General features: G+C 42.7%; 1 protein-coding gene across 2 annotated transcripts in view; it reads right to left on the bottom strand.

Annotated features, from left to right (window-relative positions):
• Positions 1-15,351, bottom strand: part of SYN2 (synapsin II) — a 168,440-nt gene extending 153,089 nt beyond the window's left edge. Inside the window, exon 1 of one of the 2 annotated variants that reach the window (XM_012785264.3) lies at positions 14,959-15,351. In XM_012785264.3, the coding sequence (XP_012640718.3) occupies positions 14,959-15,323 (365 nt within the window). In that variant the 5' untranslated portion in view covers positions 15,324-15,351. The remainder of the gene's footprint in view (positions 1-14,958) is intronic. The other variant, XM_075996326.1, reaches the window with a different exon arrangement.
• Between the last annotated feature and the right edge of the window lie 2,196 nt (positions 15,352-17,547).

A 17,547-nucleotide genomic window follows, 5' to 3' on the forward strand; every position in this document is an offset into this window, starting at 1 on the left:
TTTTCAACCAAACCTGATTGCATAAGTCATCAGGAGGCTGCAGGAAAATTCATCTCATCCCACTTTGCCAAGTCAACTGATAGTTTATTCTTTCAAAGAGTAGACTTTTTGTGTGGGTAGGTTGCAATAAAGAATGATTCTCCTTTTCCCCTAATCTTAGGGCTGAAATTCCACCATTCATGACTTAGTGTTGAGTTTTTCTATTTTCCAGCTCCTTATATAAAAATGCAAAAACCTAAAAAAAGAGAAGCAATAATCATTAACAACTCATAGTTCAGCTAAGATTAACTCAGCCTGTAGAAAACTCAGGGCTAGGAAATAGGGATGACAACAACAATTTGCCCCACGTGTTCCAAGAACCTGCTGAATTCGAGTTTCAGTCTCATAGTCTCCACCAAATTTTTCCCCAAATTCCCACATTTGAGCATCCAAAAACTTCCCAGACTATTTCTTGCACTGGAAAATAAGACGTCATGTCCCATTTCTGTTTCAGAAAATATGTTCACCTCTGGAATAGGTCCTAAGACATATGTCCATGGCCAGAGAATAAGAGGCATCAACAGGGAAAGAAAGCACAGAGCAGTAAGTAAACAAAATTCACTACCTCCCCAGCCCCCACACTAGGGAAAAACTATCTCCTCCCCTAAATTCTGACTTCTAATTACTAGAACTACTACCCATGACAATACTTAAAAGGAAACTAAATGGGGAATTCTCCCTCACATCTACTCTTGTATCTACTCCCACCTGTTGCTACAGTTGCAGCCCACACATCCTGAAATCTGTTGAGTGTAGTATAGTTTGCATCATCCTTCTATAGACACCCTCCCATGAAGAAAGCAGGGCGAGTGCTATTACTGCAAGTTTAAGGATGAGGAAACTGAGCATCAGGGAAGAGGAACAGCAATTTGCTAGGGCCTGATGAAACCAATCTCAACCTTCCCATCATTGCCTTCCATGGCACTCTTCACTGGCTTTTTGTGTCAGAACCTAGCAGTTTCTACCAAAGAATCCCAAGCTAGCACCAAAGGGAAGTCACTACACTAAATACCCTTGGAAAACAAAGATGTCTGCTAAATGGCTAAAAGAACTGATATTTTCACCCACAAGTTTCTAACTGGATTAGCTGACCACCTAGCTGTATGCACCCTGGAAGCCTGTAGAAATATACACAGGATCCAAAGTCACTCTGCTTATCTGAACTTCTCTCCCTCTTTTCCCTGCCCTGAAACCCTTATGCCAACTGGCCTAAATCTGCTCTATACCATCTTCCTCATTACTGTTATGATTTTCCTCTTTCTCTTCCTTTTAATTGAAATACCTCTCTCCCTCTGACTAATCTAAATCCCATTCATCCTTCAAAGTCCAACTCAGATCTAATCCTTTTGTGAAACATTTTCTGACTTCTCCAATCCACAGAACCCACAAACCTGGGTTCTAGTCCTGACTCTATCACTTCCTGGCTACTTGACCTTGGGAAATCATCTTAACCTCCTCTGATCTTAATTCCTTCATATGTAAAATGAGAGTAATATTAATTACTGCATCACAGATACTACTGTGTGGAGGATTAAATGAGACATGTATGTGAAAGTGCTCAAAGTATAAAGTTTTCACAAATAAACCAGCTCAAAAACAACTTCTGCAGAGATTGTTTCAAAACACTGGCAATCAGTGTTTTCTAAACTATAAGCAGAAAACTACTCCAACCAAAATGAAGGATTATTCATCTGGGTCTGTTCTATTCTTCGAAATTATTCTTTAGTGTCATGAAAACCTGTCCACAAATTATTTTACTTGACTTGAAGGCGCCTATAAATACTTATGTGGTAAGCTGTTGTCTTAAAGCTGCTATGAAAATCTGCTTGTCACAGCAAGACATTTATTGAACATCTCTCATATGCCAGTCATGTTGTTAGACATTTTCAAAGTTTATTTTAGCTGATTCTCATAAGCACCCTTTGGGGTATATTGTGTCTCATCATTATAGATGAAGAAATTAAAGCTCAGAGAGAATAAGAAATTGCTCAAGGTCAAACATGTATCTGTGTCACTGAGGAAAAGAAACACCAGAGTATTTAGTGGCAAGGAGAAATGTGGACATTGTTACCTAGTGTTTACAGAGCACGGGGCTTAGGAGCATGGACTCTGGAGCTGGACTCCCCAGGTGCAAATTCTGGATTCGCTGTGAGCTTTAGTTTACTCATTTGTAAAATAAGGTTAATAACAACCACCTATTTCATAACCTAGTAAATGAGTTAAGACATCTACTTAGAACAGTGCCTGCCTGTCATGTAGCAGATGCTCAATACATTACCATTTCTCCCACTCTGCTTATCCAAACCTCTCTCCCTCTTTTCCCTGTACTGAACGCTTTATGCCAACTAGCCAAAATCTGCTCTATACACATTATTCATTACTGTTATTATGCTTTTGCTCTCTCGTCCTTTTAACTGAAACAATTCCTTCTTCACTAATCTAAATCCCACTCATCCTTCAAAGCCCAGCTCAGATCAGCACCTTCTATGAAACGTTTTCTTACTTCTGTAGTCCACAGTGGTTTTTTTTTCCTTCTCTGAACAACTCTTTATACTGTCAAACAATCCAATCTTTAGAAACTCGATTTCTAGAAATCATTTGATTTTATAAGGGCCTCTGAAGATAGATGATTAGCCCATATGCCCAATTTTTGAAATAGAAGTTGAGGCTTAAAGAGTTAAATTGTATACAGTGACACAAAAAGTTAATTGGCAGAGTACAGACTTGAATCCAGATGTTTTAAGTGTTGTAATGCTCTTTCCACTATCCTAATTTTGTCTTCCTTGAGAGTCTTGTATGAGTTCTCAAAACCAAAAGCATATATTCTATAATTATCTGACTCCAAGTATTTCATTGGTTTCATAGCCTTCGTGGCAACTAACACAATATAGTTATTAGCTATTTGCTGACTGGTTAGTTCATCAATCTTTCCTTGGTGCCCTTTTATCCAACAGTTAAAATGTTACACATAGGACTCTGTAGAATTTAAATTCTTACCATCAGCTATTCATCAGGGGAGACAGGGACAGAAGAGGGAAATATATTCATGTGTTATCCCTACAGTTGCATTGCAAAGTCCAACAAAGAAAAGACTCCATCTATATCACTGGAACCTATAAGTATAAAAGAAACATAGTTTTCGGCTATGTTACCATTACTAACATTGGAGCCCTCCAAGGAGTCAAGTCTATGATCAAGAAGGGGGATCTCAATTTCCTTCCACAAAGCCCAAGCCTCTTTGTGCAGGATTAAAACAGGTTGAGATTATTATACAAAATTGTTAGTCTTTTGAACAAAGAAATAGATAAGAGGTATATATCCTGGAAAAGGGATTATAGGTGTGCTTGGGAGGACCAGAATGGAAAAACTGTCCTACATAAGAAAAAAAAGGAAAAGACCCTAAAACTTGAGAAAGGCTCAAGTAAACATAGACAGCTAGGCAGCTAGGCAAAGAGAGGAGAAGCAGCAAAGAATACAACAGCTGTTCTTCAGAAAAAGCAAGCAAGCATCAAGTGTTTATGCACATCAGAGAAGAGTGAATTAGAGAGAGGCAGAGCAGGTACACCATCCGCTTAACACTAGAAAGGATGTAGGAAATTCTAATCTAGTAACAATGATTAATGCTTTTATAGCACTTTATAAAAAGATTTTTATATTAATATATACCACCCCTTGTTGACTAGTCACTTTGGTTAATGCAGCTGTCATTTGCTTATAATTACAGGAAATTAAAGAGTTGCTTTTGTTCATCTTTGGTACTTCCACATTTTTTTTTATGAGTCACTGATTAGTTCAACAAATGAATACTGAAAACTTTCTTTTCCTACCAAATGCTGGGGGTATTAGAGTAAAAGTTACAGTTATTTCCCTCAAGAAGATCTCAGTGTTGTTGAAGGTGGGATTATGGGGAAGAAAGACAAATGAAACCTGACTACAATATAGTGGGTTAAGCAAGTGTATTATGAGAAACCTTTCTCTATGAGAGATAAGCAAGTGCCTCAATATGAGAGATAAGCAAGTGTGTTATGGTTTCTAACATAAATTGAAAGAATTTAAGAAAGGATTAAGTCTCATCCTGATACTAGAAGAATCAACAACTAAGTTGAGTCTTGAAGATTATCTGGAATTATCCGGGGAAAGACAAAAGGGAAGAAAAGCCTTTATTTATACTAAGAGTCATAAAAATAAAGACATGGGACAGGGCATACTCAGTTAGCTCTAAGTAGCCTGTCATGGCTATATCAGAGTGGGTGGGGAATTAGAGAAAGGCAAGACTGCAGCAGTAAACAGAGTCAGATCATGAAGTCCTGTGGTGTGCTTTCAAAATTTTTCGGTCACAATCATGTTTTGGCTCTCCAAAACTCTATTCTCTTGCTATACTATTTACAATGATTAAAGCTGTTTTCTTTTCAAGAAAACAAATATACTGTTTGTGATCGTTTTGAAAAACACTTGGAGATCAGCAAGTTTAAACTATTCTCACATTCTCATTTTTCAGCTGAGAAAAAAGAAAGCCCAGAAAAGCTATGTGGAAAAAGGCACACAAAACATTGATATAGGCAAAGCAATGACCCAAAGGAACTTTTTCACCTAAGAGAAAGAAACAAGTAGCTTGGGTGGTCCAAACTGGGAGTATTACACAGAGGGAAAAGTTCTCTGGATCTGGCAAGAAGACAGGATTAACTTCAGAAAAATGGCTTCTTGAGAGCCACGTGTCAATACACGATTGGTCAGAGCAACTCTGTCATCAACTTGATTCTAGCTGCCTTTGCCCAGCGGACCAGATGACACTTCCCAGTATTAGGGGCTGCTGTGTACCTCTCTCATTCAGAGCTAAATCTCTAGAGATTTATGATTTGGAGTGGTTGAAAATTAGTAAGTTAATTTATATTTCACAGATCATAAAAGTGAATGCATTCTAATGCTTTTATTTGAAGACAGTAAGGATGACTTCCAATATAACAACATACATTTCTAATCCTAGGATACCTCCCTCTCTCCATTGTTCACTTTTATCCCTATTCTCATTCTCTGAGTCTGTCTCTGCACAACTCCATGTGGCAAAGATCTACAGACCTCAAACTATGTGTGTGGCAGCCTGCTGGATGCTATGGATGCAAAAATGACTAAAACACTAACCCTGACCTCAAAGAACTCACTACCTAGTGGGAAAGGCAGACACATAGATCACTGCACCGAGTCCAGTGATAAGGACAGCCACAAGATTAAAAGAGGGCCTGGAGGAGGCATAGAGCCCAATGCAATACAGGGAGTTAGAGAACGGTTTCTGGAAAAGGAAATGTTCACTTCAGTCTCAAAAGATGAATATGAGTGTAGTCAAGAAAAAGAAGGAAACAGGAGGAAAGGCAATTGCAGTAACAGTAATAGAATAAGCAAAGACAAGGAGGAGAAAGCCATCCTGTGTGTACAGAACCACAAATAGTTCAGTGTTACTGGAAAATAAAGTCAGGGAGGGAAATGGATGGAGGAAGCTGGGGAAGAAAGCAGGAGTCAAATCACAGGAGGGCCATAGACTATACCTGTAGGACATGGGACCCACTGTAAAGCTTTACGAAGGAGTAAAAATATCAAATTTGCACTTTAAATCGTTCATTCAGGCTATTAAGTGAAAATGATGAAGAAACTTGCAGAAGTTCTGGGTGAAAGTTAATGAGAACTTAAAATAGGCAACCTTTGGTGTCCCCAATTGAAACAGAGAATATAAGAGCTGGAGTAGGCAGAAAAAGTAAGGATTTCAATATTGGGTCAAATGACCTTGAGTTACTCTAACCACCCAGATGGAGATGTCTGGTAGGGAGCTAAACATATGTCTGAAGATCAAGACAAATTTCTGCGCTACAGGTAAAGATTTGGGAACTGATTACATTTAGGAGGTTTAACTGACACCTTGAGAGTAGAGGCACCAGGAAGAGTATATAGAGTTAAAAAAGAAATGGGCAAGAAATGGGGCCCTGAGGAACATCTCTGTTTGATCATGTGGGCAAAGGAGAGAACAAGAAGAGTGAGAAGGAACTTGAAAAAGACAAGTATGAAAATAAAGAATGAAGTGTTCAGAAGCCAAGAGACTTCCAAGATAACAACAGTTAACAGAAAAACCATGTCAAATACATCAGTGAAGGCATAGATTGACACCTTCTTCTGGATTTAGCAATTAGGTTCCCAAGCAAGAATAAAAATTTCAGTACTATGAGAGTAGGCAGAAGCCCAATGTCAGCGGAGAAGGGAAAACATCAGATAAGTAGAGATAAGAGTGAGGTTTCTTTCTCATGTTAGGAAATGTGATTAAGAAAGTGAGGAACAGTTTTTCATTTGTTCCTTTACTTACAAGGATGGAGCAACCGATAGAAGCAATCAGTAGAAAATGAGAGTATAAACATAAGGAAAAAGAGGGCTGGAATCTAGAGCAAGGTCATGCAGAAGGAGGGATGAGTCTCTTTTTAACAATGTGCAATACCCTCATCTTCTGAGAATGGAATAAAGAAAATAAGTGTTAAGAGAGAAGCAGAATAAGAGTATTCCAAACAAAGTCAACCATGCTATAACAGCACAGAATTTTGAAAGTTCAGTACGAGTGCAGACAGAGGATCATCCAGAGTACAGCAAAAGCTTGAGGGAGCAGGGAGAGATGAGTCTGAAAAGATAAGCTGGAGCCAGGTTGTGAACAAGCAGAAAGAGCAACAGCATATTAGAGAAGAATATTAAGAAGAAAATTAACTTAGTAAGATCTGTGGATGCTTTCATTTTGTTTTCTTTAAAAATACTCTGAAAGTGGCCGGGCGCGGTGGCTCACGCCTGTAATCCTAGCACTTTGGGAGGCCGAGGCGGGCGGATTGCTCAAGGTCAGGAGTTCGAAACCAGCCTGAGCAAGACCCCGTCTCTACCAAAAATAGAAATAAATTAATTGACCAACTAAAAATATATATACAAAAAATTAGCCGGGCATGGTGGCGCATGCCTGTAGTCCCAGCTACTCGGGAGGCTGAGGCAGTAGGATCGCTGAGCCCCGGAGATTGAGGTTGCTGTGAGCCAGGCTGACGCCACGGCACTCACTCTAGCCTGGGCAACAAAGTGAGACTCTGTCTCAAAAAAAAAAAAAAAAATACTCTGAAAGTAATGTTCTAAGTTTGGATTGGATGGAAAAAGGAATACGGGCACCAGCTTTGAAAGACATTCTGTATATTTCTCTCTTCTTTCATTTCCCTTTGTAGCCACCCTTTCACAAGTAAAAATAGTAGAGCTATTTTAGAATTATTTATTAAACAAAATAAAGATTTATGTGGTCTTGCTCCTAATTATGAACAATAGCTGAGTTAAATGGCTATTGTTTCTCTCATAAAAACTATATTACACTGCCTTTTAAAAAATATAAAAGAAAGCCTTTGATGATACTGTCTTTGAGTGAGTGGCTCTCAATTCAAATTTTTTAAAAAATGAATCTCTATTCCAGAAATGTGCAAAATAAACAATCACCTGCACAAAGAAATTTGGGGAACTCAAAAAACGGGACCTAGGTAAGTCAGGTACGTGCAGGTGGAAACACGGAAGGGTGCAACCGTAACTACTAGCATGGCTCTTTAGCTTTCACAAAGTGCTTTTTCAGTACCTTATTTAATTCTCTTAACAGTATTATGAAGATTTACATATTGTTATCTCCACTTTACAGATAAGGAGGCTAATTTTTATCTGTGTTGTTCCAGAACCTAGAACAGTGCCTGGCATACAGTAGGGACCCAATGAAAATTTGTCAAATGGGAGAGGGAGGAGGCTCAGAGAGATCATGTAACTCTGAGATCATATAGTTAGTAGCAGAGCCAGATCTCCATCCTGTATCTTCACATTATTTCATGCTGCTGAAAAGAGGAGGTGAAAAGGGTACGATGACAACATAATCTTCATCTACTTTACAATTTTATATGAATTGGTTAAAATTTCAGAAATGTAGGCTGTCAAGTGACAAACACCAAGGCCAGTATACGTCCTCCTGTTCTCAGTCATGCTACATGTGTCCTTAGAGTTCAGGGACCTGTGGTATTTGCTTTATTCTCTTCATAGCTCACTTGCCCTATTCTAAGCTACTTCTTGCTGCTGTACTGAAGCAGTGTCTGCAGTACAGAAGGGCCTTCTAGATCATTCTCTCCTTTTCTAAACAGATATTACAGCCTTCTGATATCCAAATGCATCTATGTGGGAGGTTAAAACAAAGGATGAAAATGCTACCCCATGCGCATGCAGAAGGTATCATAAGATTTAGATGAGTACACATAGTGGGAGTGCCATAAAAACCAGGATGCAACTCTCCATCTTGAGGCCACTGCATTTAACCATGACTTCATTCCATGTACTGGTTATAATCCTGAAAAAGTTGTATATACCAAGTTTTTGTAAACTGACTAATTTCAAAAGCAGTAGGGCACTTACTATGTAAAGAAATCATGTGGTAAGTACTTTTGTAAGAGAAACATCTTTTATAAGAAAAAATTATCACCCAATTTTTCTGCTGGAAAAGTTGGGGATTTTTTGCAGATCAATCAGTCTGGGTTCAGATCCACATACTTCAGCTTAAAGTTATATATCTTGGGCAAGTGACAACTTTTCTGAGACTATTTATTTATAAGTAGATATTCCACGTACTGCTCAGGATCATTGTGAAGATAAAATGAGACAAGGGGTATGAACATGTTGTGAAAATTGTATAGCATAGTACACATAGCAGCAATCAAGAAAAAAATGCCACTTGCCAACAATTCAACATATGTTTTTCAAAGTTCTTAGGTCTCTTAGAGAGAAAAGAATTTAACTCCAAGTTCCCAATTACCCATCGTTGATGAGGAAACACACACAGTAGGCATTACAGGATTAGCCTGTTTTCTCAGGATACCCCATGATAGCAAAACTGTAAGGAGGAGGTATGAATAGAGAATACTCAAAGGTGAGCTTTACATCCAGGAAATGTTTAGTCATTTATTGACATGTCTCCTCTTCCAAAGTTTTATAAGAATCACTTCACAGAGAAAAATTATAGAGCTAAAGCTTTTGAAAGAAAATGGCACACAAACTGTACCATGGAAATAACATAGTGCTGCAAAAGGTCTTAGAGAATTTGTTTCAATTCTCTCATTTGATGGATTTTAGAGAATCAAAGTCCAAAGATGCAAAGTAGTTTACCTCAGGTTACCTGGTGGCACATTTTTATGGAACATTTCTAACCACAATGTCTTCATTCCTCAAGATAGCCCATCTCTGTGTCTCATAGCATCCTATGCACACAAATTACCATGCTATATTAAAATCCTGTTTAAATGTCTATCCTCTCCCATTGTACTCAAAGATCCCAATAAACAAGGCCTGTGCTCAACTCATCCTTATATCCCCAGCACTTGACTTGTGTTAGATGCTCAACTGCACTGAATCATATCCCAGTTAAAACTGTTTTGTAAATTTGAGGGGAAAGTGTGAACTTCTGGAAAACTTCCTATTTATGCCTCCATTCCTTTTTGTTTAGAAAGATATTATAAAGGCTAGTATTACTACAGATCTGCACTTGAGTACAAAAAGACACTAAGCAATCTTAGGTAGACAAGGACACTCTTACCAGGTAAAAATGAGTTCCTGATAGAAAAGTCAGCTTTGTAGCACAAGTCCTACTAACTTTATTAGATTTTTGGATTTTTATAACTAGGTCTCCAAGAATCTTCAACCATTTTAGAATGGCCTATGGTAAAACAACAATAAGAAACAGTATAATTGCTGGTGTGGCTAAAAGTGTGGTGTGCTCTCATGGTTCTTTTTTAAGCACTTACTAACAGCTCCAAGATGAGTCTTTAAAAGAAGCAGACACAAACAGTATTTTTAAGGAGAAAAAGGATTGCATTTGAGGAATCTTCTCAAAGAGTGACTCAGGAGTAGAAAGAAACTTGAGTTTGAGGCAGAAGATATGAATTCTGGTCCCCATTCCTTCATTAGCTTCTTTGACCTTGGGCAAATCATTCCATTTCTCTGGGCTAGATGATCATTCAGGTTCCTTCAGGTTTAAATGCTGTAACTGTAAGATCAAACATCCCCACCAGTCCTTGAGAGAGTAAGGGAGGGAAAAAGATAACTCAGGAAGGTAGAAAGAAAGTAAACATGGTGGGGATAGTGTGGTACAATGAAAAACAAAAAAAAAGCTTGGCAGAAAGATTGAAGTTCTAGATTCTAATTCTGCTTCTGCTGTTAACTAGTTGAGTAACCTTGAACAAGTCACTTCAGATCAAGATTTCCCCATTTATAAAGTAACCTAGATGATCTTTCAGCTCTAATATCCTAAAAGTATCAGCTACTACTGCTATGAAAAATGAAATTCTATGGAATCGGTGTAGTCATAAATAGGACACACAGATAAAATACTTAGCAGAGAGAAACCATAAACCTCATTTGAGCTTTCTGCCAAGCTCCAATCCAATATTTTTCTAGAGCCATTCACTAGCACTGGTCCAATCAGACTACTGTATTTTGAATTCACCTATTCTTAATGAAATGCCCAAAGGCTGGCCAGAAAAGAATGGAAACAGGTGCGGCCTGGATAATACATCAATCCAGTCTCTTTGTTGTCTCCCTCTTTTTACCAGTGTACTTTCCTTATGCTCCCCACTGTCTGGACTAAGCCAAATCTCTCTCTTTTGATTCAAATTCTTCAAAGTTCAGTTCAAATCTCACTTCTTCCACGAAGCCTTCCATTCCCACTCTAGCCCACATCCATCTCTCACTCTTTTATTTATTTTTGTTTATTTTTTATTTTTTGAGACAGAGCCTCACTCTGTTGCCCAGGCTAGAGTGCTGTGGCATCAGCCTAGCTCACAGCAACCTCAAACTCCTAGGCTCAAGGGATCCTCCTGCCTCAGCCTCCCAAGTAGCTGGGACTACAGGCATGCGCCACCATGCCCAGCTAATTTTTTCTATATATTGTTAGTTGGCCGAATAATTTCTTTCTATTTTTAGTGGAGACGGGTCTTACTTTTGCTCAGGCTGATTTCGAACTCCTGACTTTGAGCAATCCTCCGGCCTCAGCCTCCCAGAGTGCTAGGATTACAGGTGTGAGCCACCACACCCAGCCTCTCTCACTCTTTTAAACTTCTATAATACTACATTGCTACTGTAAAGAGTAAATTAGATTTGTAAAGAGCTTAGTATAACATCTGGCATATAGTTTAATAAATGATGGTTGCTGGTGTTATTGCCACACCTTTAGCACTAACATATCCTTTAGTTCAGTGCCTCTAAATTTTAATGTGATTATGAATCACCCATGGCTCTTGTTCAAATGCAAATTGTGATTCAGTAGGTGTGAGGTGGGACCTGAGATTATGTAATTCAAAAAGCTCCTGGTTGATGCCAATGCTGTTGATCCAAGGGCTATACTTTGATCAACAAAGGGTAGTTTTAGTAAATTTTTTAAAAATGTATTTATCTTATTAACCCAGCTGGACAGTAAGCTCTTAGAAGGCAGATACTATGTTTCATTTTTCTTAGCAAATATTCCCTATACAGAGAAGGTGTTCAATAAACATCTGCTGATCTGCAATCTCTAGATAATCAAGAGTGCCTGTGCCGTAATGAATCAAACACTCAGACAGACCAGGATGAAAAGATCATTTGATCACTATAGTCAGAATCACTGGAATGGGAGACAGAGGAGAATCTGAGAGAAAACTTACCTCTTCATCAGTAAGAGTATAATACACAGAAGAAACAATGTACACAAATGGATGCCTGTTCCTTGTGTAAGCAAAAGGATCATTAAAGTGCAATTTTAATTGCACTTCAAATTTAGATATGAACCTTAAAAGAGAATATGCATTTTCTGTCAATGTAAAAAAAAAAAAAACCACTAATAATGAGCTTGATTTCATTTTTTTAGTGGCACAGATACATTTTTCAGTGATCTTTTAATGTGCAATTAATCTGAGGCCAGCAATGAACACATTTCCAACAAAAGGGAGAGAGAGACAAATACCCTGCAATTTTCCCATCAACCTGCTCAATGGTAAGGTCTCCAAATTCCATTGCCCACAATTACAAAGATAGAAAGTCAAAGGAATCTGGTATGTATTAAGTATGCTCTGAGAGGCTGTCTATTTTAAGCCCTTCTTTTAAATCTCCAATTATTTAAATGCTTGTTAAAACCCTTTTTATTATAGCATTCTATAATTCAGATGAGACCAATATTCTTCAGTTCTACTGGGAGACTACACTCTGACTTCCTATGTAAGCACCATAAAAATAATATAGGGCATATATGACACCTGCTCACTGAATACTATCTAGGTAGCTTAAACTGTGAGGAGATAAATTTACTAAAAATCAGCCTTTAAAACAAAAAAACACATTTGTAAGTCACTGTGCATGTCATAAGCAGGCACCTGCTCCATAACTCATAGAGACCTTTCAATAAAACTTCTCGTCAATATTTACCTGAGATGTTTTTGACAAATTTAGACCCAAGTTAGAAGAAGACAAACTGTAATTCTGGGAACTGCTATTAAGCACAGTAACAGAAACACTGAACTGCTGTCAAGCGCAAGACTCATACTGAGTTTATGAGTTTTAATAAATCAATGTTATTACTTCAGAGAAAATAGGAAAACAGTTGGGAGTCAGCCCATAGGAAAGTGCTTTTATTACTTCCAGCAGAAGTCTAGTCTCCAGGGCAAGGCAAATATTCTCGTTTATGCCAGGCAGTCCTCCCAGAGAATACTACTATCCAAGGAGACTTTCAAATCTCAAGCCACTGAAGCATCTATAATTCAACACAAATCTGCAGCAGCCTCATCATACCCATACGAATGAGTATCTATTTACCTAGGGGTACCTAACTGGTAACTGGACCCCAAACAAGTGCCTTCAATAGGATGAGAGATCAGTATAAGGTGAAGGAAGGTCAGATTCTTACATAGAAAAATGGAGCACCAATGTCATTCTCGTTTCTCCCCCTCCTTTTCGTGGCCTTTATTCAAGACTCATCATTTGTGAAGCTTCCTCCGATAACTCTGGGTCTCACTAATCACTCCATTTGTTGAATGCCTGAAACACTCATCTCAAACAATAATTCTAGATTCCTTTGCTTTAACTGTTTCACGTATCCATTTTGCCTCCCAAATTTGAGTGTAAGTTCAATAGGCCTCCACACTGCCTAGCCCCTAGAGGGAGCTTATTATTAATATTGCTAATAATATAATGACAGTGAGGCAACATAACATAGTGGAGTGGCAACAGTGGAGTCAAACAGGCCTAAGTTCAAATCCTGGTTCTACCATTTGCTGGCTGTATGACTGTAAAGACATTACTTACCTTTTCCAAGCCTCAGTTTCACAGTGAGAATTCAATGAGATATATTGAGAGCACCTAGAACAGGGTTTGGCATATAACAGATGCTCAAGCTTCCACACAAGCTTAGTTACCTTCCCTCCCCCCTGAATAAGCACTTGTTGATCTGAACTGAGTCACAGTAATTCTCCTAGGTGGCCTGCCAATGGCACTATCATATTCATATATACTTTCTCCATTACCCTCTTGCATGTGCCTCTGTCATTTCCTGGGAAAAGTCCCTTCAGATTTTCTACTCTAGTGTCTTGAACAGAAAAAGCCAACCACACAAGTCACCCAAAGGACTATTCAGAATGGTGACATTAGCGGCCAGCAGGAGGGATCTTCACATCTACATCTCACTTTCACCACACCCACACCAGCACTGCCTCCTCCCTCAGGGTCTCCCAACCAGAGACCGAGAGAAGAGAGAACAGAGAGAGAGAGAAACAGCCAAATGAGGAAACGGACATAAACAGCTCTGCGTCTCTCTGTGCCTCCCTCTGGGAGGAGCACTCGGTTCCATTCTCCAACCTCAACCCTGTGAAAAAAATAAAACAAACAACAAGCAAGAACCCTTCCTCATATTTCTGAAGAAAAAGTATCCCAGATTCCTGGCCTCTTCGTTTCTGCAAGCCCTTCTCCTGTCATTTCCACCATCCCACCAGCCCCTAGGTCAACTTCCCGCCACACAGAATAGAACCTCTTTCATGCTTTTCCCAACTAGCGATAACATTTTCCCCCAGCCTTTGCAATTCTAAGTTGGAAAAATGCTACATATCCCTTAAGAAAAAGGAAAGAAAAAACATTCTTGAAGTTCCCCCCTACTGCAGGAAGGCAGATCTCGTTTTATTTGTGCCGGTTTAATGATCCAGAATATTTTCCCTAGGTCTTCATCTTTTAGCTGGAAAAGGCCACCATCACTTCCATATCCCCCATCTAAAAACATGCAAAATCCACAAATCCCCTCCCTGCTGCAAAAAATACAACAATTTTATTATTATTAAGGGGACTTCAGCCACGCTCCGAGGGAACAAGCCTGTGTACACCTGGGCTACCGCATCTGTGATTTGTCAACCTGATGTCAATACTTGCTATCAGTCTTCATGGGTCCAGGTTAAAAAAAATCACTATCACCCTCTCCCCGCAAAATACCAACTTCCATTCCCAATCCACTTAGTGCCTCAGGAAGTAGAGCTGTCTTTGTTGGTCCTAAATGTCCCTTTATTTCTCTGGGACTATTTTCCCCTCTGCTTTTAAGTGACTAAGCTGACAAGTCTGTCCTCTTCCTCCCCCTCTTCAAAAAAACTATTTCTTAAGACCCTTTCCTGTTGCATAAAGTTGCTCCTTCTTTAATGTGTCTTGGGGATTTGAGGCCACTGAGGAAGTATTTTACTCCAGGGTTCACCTTTCCAATCTGAGGGCCGCCCTCCCTCGCCTCCCCCAGCTCGTGCCCCATCTCCCCGCTCCGGGGCGCGCTGACCCTCCTCTTCCTCGGCGACCCGGGCCGCGCTCCGCTCCGCCCGCGGCAGGCCGAGCCCCGGCGGCGGCACCTACCAGTCGGTGTGCGGCTCGTCGACCACCAGCAGCACCTTGGCCTTCCTGGCGGCGGCGGGCGCGGGCGCGGGCGCGTCCACCAGGCCCGCCGAGGCGGCCGTCTGCTTCACGGCGTGGGACAGCGAGCTGAAGAAGCTGCTGCCCACCGACGGCGCGGGCTGCGGCGCGGGCGCCTGGGCGGGCGGCGGCCTCCGCTCCGGGCCCGGCGAGGCGGCCGGGGGCGCGGACGAGGCCGAGGCCGCGCCCGGGCCGGGGGGCGGCGGCGGCTGCTGGGGCTCGGGCCGCTGCAGGTCGGTCATGTAGCCATTGGGCAGGTTGGCTATGAAGCTGCTGTCCGACAGCCGGCGCCGCAGGAAGTTCATCATCTGGCTCGAGGGCCGGGGCGCGCGGCGGCGGGCGGCGGGCGGCGGGCGGCGGGCGGCGGGCGGGTGAGGCGCCGGCGGCGGGCGGGTGAGGCGCCGGCGGCGGGCGGGTGAGGCGCCGGCGGCGGGCGGGTGAGGCGCCGGCGGCGGGCCGAGGCTCGGGGCGCGGCGCGCGAGCCCAGCAGACAGCCGCCGCGGACTGGGCCGAGAGCACCGGCGCGAGGCTGGGCGCGAGCGGCGGGCGGGGCCGGGGGCGGGGCCGGAGCTCGCCCCGCCCCCGCCGCAGAGCCGGCGCCGCCCGCCTCGCCGCCCGCCTCGCCGCCGCGCTCGGGCCTGGGGGTGGGCGAGCCCGGCCTCCCGCGGCGCGGGCGTGACGGTGGGGGCGGCGTGGGCGCGGCCCCGCTCCCGAGGGGAGGGCACCGGGGGCGAGAGTCCCCGCGCCGTTTGGACCGGGACGGGAGTCGCGTCCCAGCCCGGAGGCGAAGGAGCCGTCCTCGCCGCGCAGGGCAGGGGGGCGTGGGCCTCTGCGGCGGAAAGAAGGCGGCCCCTCGCGGCGCCCCGCGGCGAGCGGAGAAGAACCGCCCCCTTGCCGAAGCGAGGAGACGCGTGTCGTCTCCCCGACCCTGGGTGAGGGCGAAAGGAACCGCCCGCCCCTTTCACACGTACACACGCACACCCTGTGGCGACGCCAGAAATCATTCCGCTTTCCTAGGGCTTCCTCCCTACCCCGGGTGAGGGAGACGAGGCCACTGTGGGGAAGTAAAGGCTATCTATCTCATCGGCTTTGGGGAGGACGGAGGAGAAAGAGCTCCTCTGCCCCTTGTCTTGGAAGAAGCTGTGGGGTGCATTTTTTGCACCTGCACTTTAGGGATGGCTCACCTAATAACAGGTGCTTTTCTCCCCCTCCTCACTGACCGGAGAGCGGAAACCAAGTGAAGGCTGGAGACTCCCCTGTGCCGGACCCTCAGAAGGGATATCCAAGGCTCCCTCGCCCCTTCGGTGTTTGCTTCCCTAACATGCATTGGTGCATCCAGTGCTGTCAGGGAGGGCATGTCTTCAAGTTCTTGCTGTTTGTTTTTCCACTTCATTCATTGGGTCAGACCCGCGTTGACCTCCATGAAGACCTTTCCTGGCTGGGCGCGGTGGCTCACACCTGTGATCCCAGCACTCTGGGATGTGGAGGTGGGAGGCTTGCTTGAGGCCATGAGTTGGAGACCAGCCTGAGCCTCCACAAAAAATAAATAAAAAGATTGGTCCAAACCTGTAGCCCCAGCCACTCTGGAGGCTGGGGCAGTAGGATCGCTTGAGCCCAGGAGTTTGAGGTTGCTGTGAGCTATAAGGATGCCTCCTCACTCTATCCCAGGCAACAGAGGGAGACTCTGTCTCAAAAAAAGACTCCTGATTGCCACCTTCCTGTGTGCACTCTCTAAATTATGTGTGACCCTTGGACCTTTGTTTTCACCTCTTGTGAGATATACTTATTTCTTGTGTTGTTATGGAGCAAGATGCACCAAATATACTTTGCATTCAGACCATCCTAGGTGATGTGTGACCTTAGACAAATTACCTCTTTGAGCCTCTTTCCTCAGCTAATAAAAGGGAATAAATAACACTTTTCAAAGTTGTTACACAAAGTAAACGAGATCAGGTATGTAAAGGATTTGGTACCCAGTAGGTATTTCAGTAGTGGTGGCTGAATTCTTATTTGAATTGGTTCTCAATAAGTATTTACTGGGCTGAATGGAATTACTGAGTGGTTTGTCACTAATATTGGCAGGCAGATTTTGCTTCCTACATCCCAGCTGGCACTCAACTCAGGACCTGGAGATATACAACCCAGCTCTGAGTATTGGTACCACTGGTCTCAGAGCGGTTTCCAGTCAACGATAAGAATACAGTGGTCTTCCCATCTACCATGTGCCAGGCAGCGGTAAGGGCTGGAAAGGCTGACTTGAATGGGAAGCGGCCCTTGTCTGAGGGAAGTTCACAATCTATGGGGGCTGGGGTACCGGGGAAGGACAGATGCAGGAACAGTTACACCACAATAAGATGTAAGAAATGCTATGATACAGGTGGGCAAGGTGGTTTAGGAGCACCAGGGGAGGGAGGAATTCATTCTGCCTGTGAGGCTTAGGAAAGGCCTCTCAGAAAAGGTGACATCTGAGATGGGCCTTGAGACAGCTGTGTTTACCAGTGAAGAAATGAAGAAAGCACTCATGTAGACAGG

The sequence above is a fragment of the Microcebus murinus genome, chromosome 21 (genome assembly GCF_040939455.1).
Source record: "Microcebus murinus isolate Inina chromosome 21, M.murinus_Inina_mat1.0, whole genome shotgun sequence".
NCBI classification, from domain to species: Eukaryota; Metazoa; Chordata; class Mammalia; order Primates; family Cheirogaleidae; genus Microcebus; species Microcebus murinus.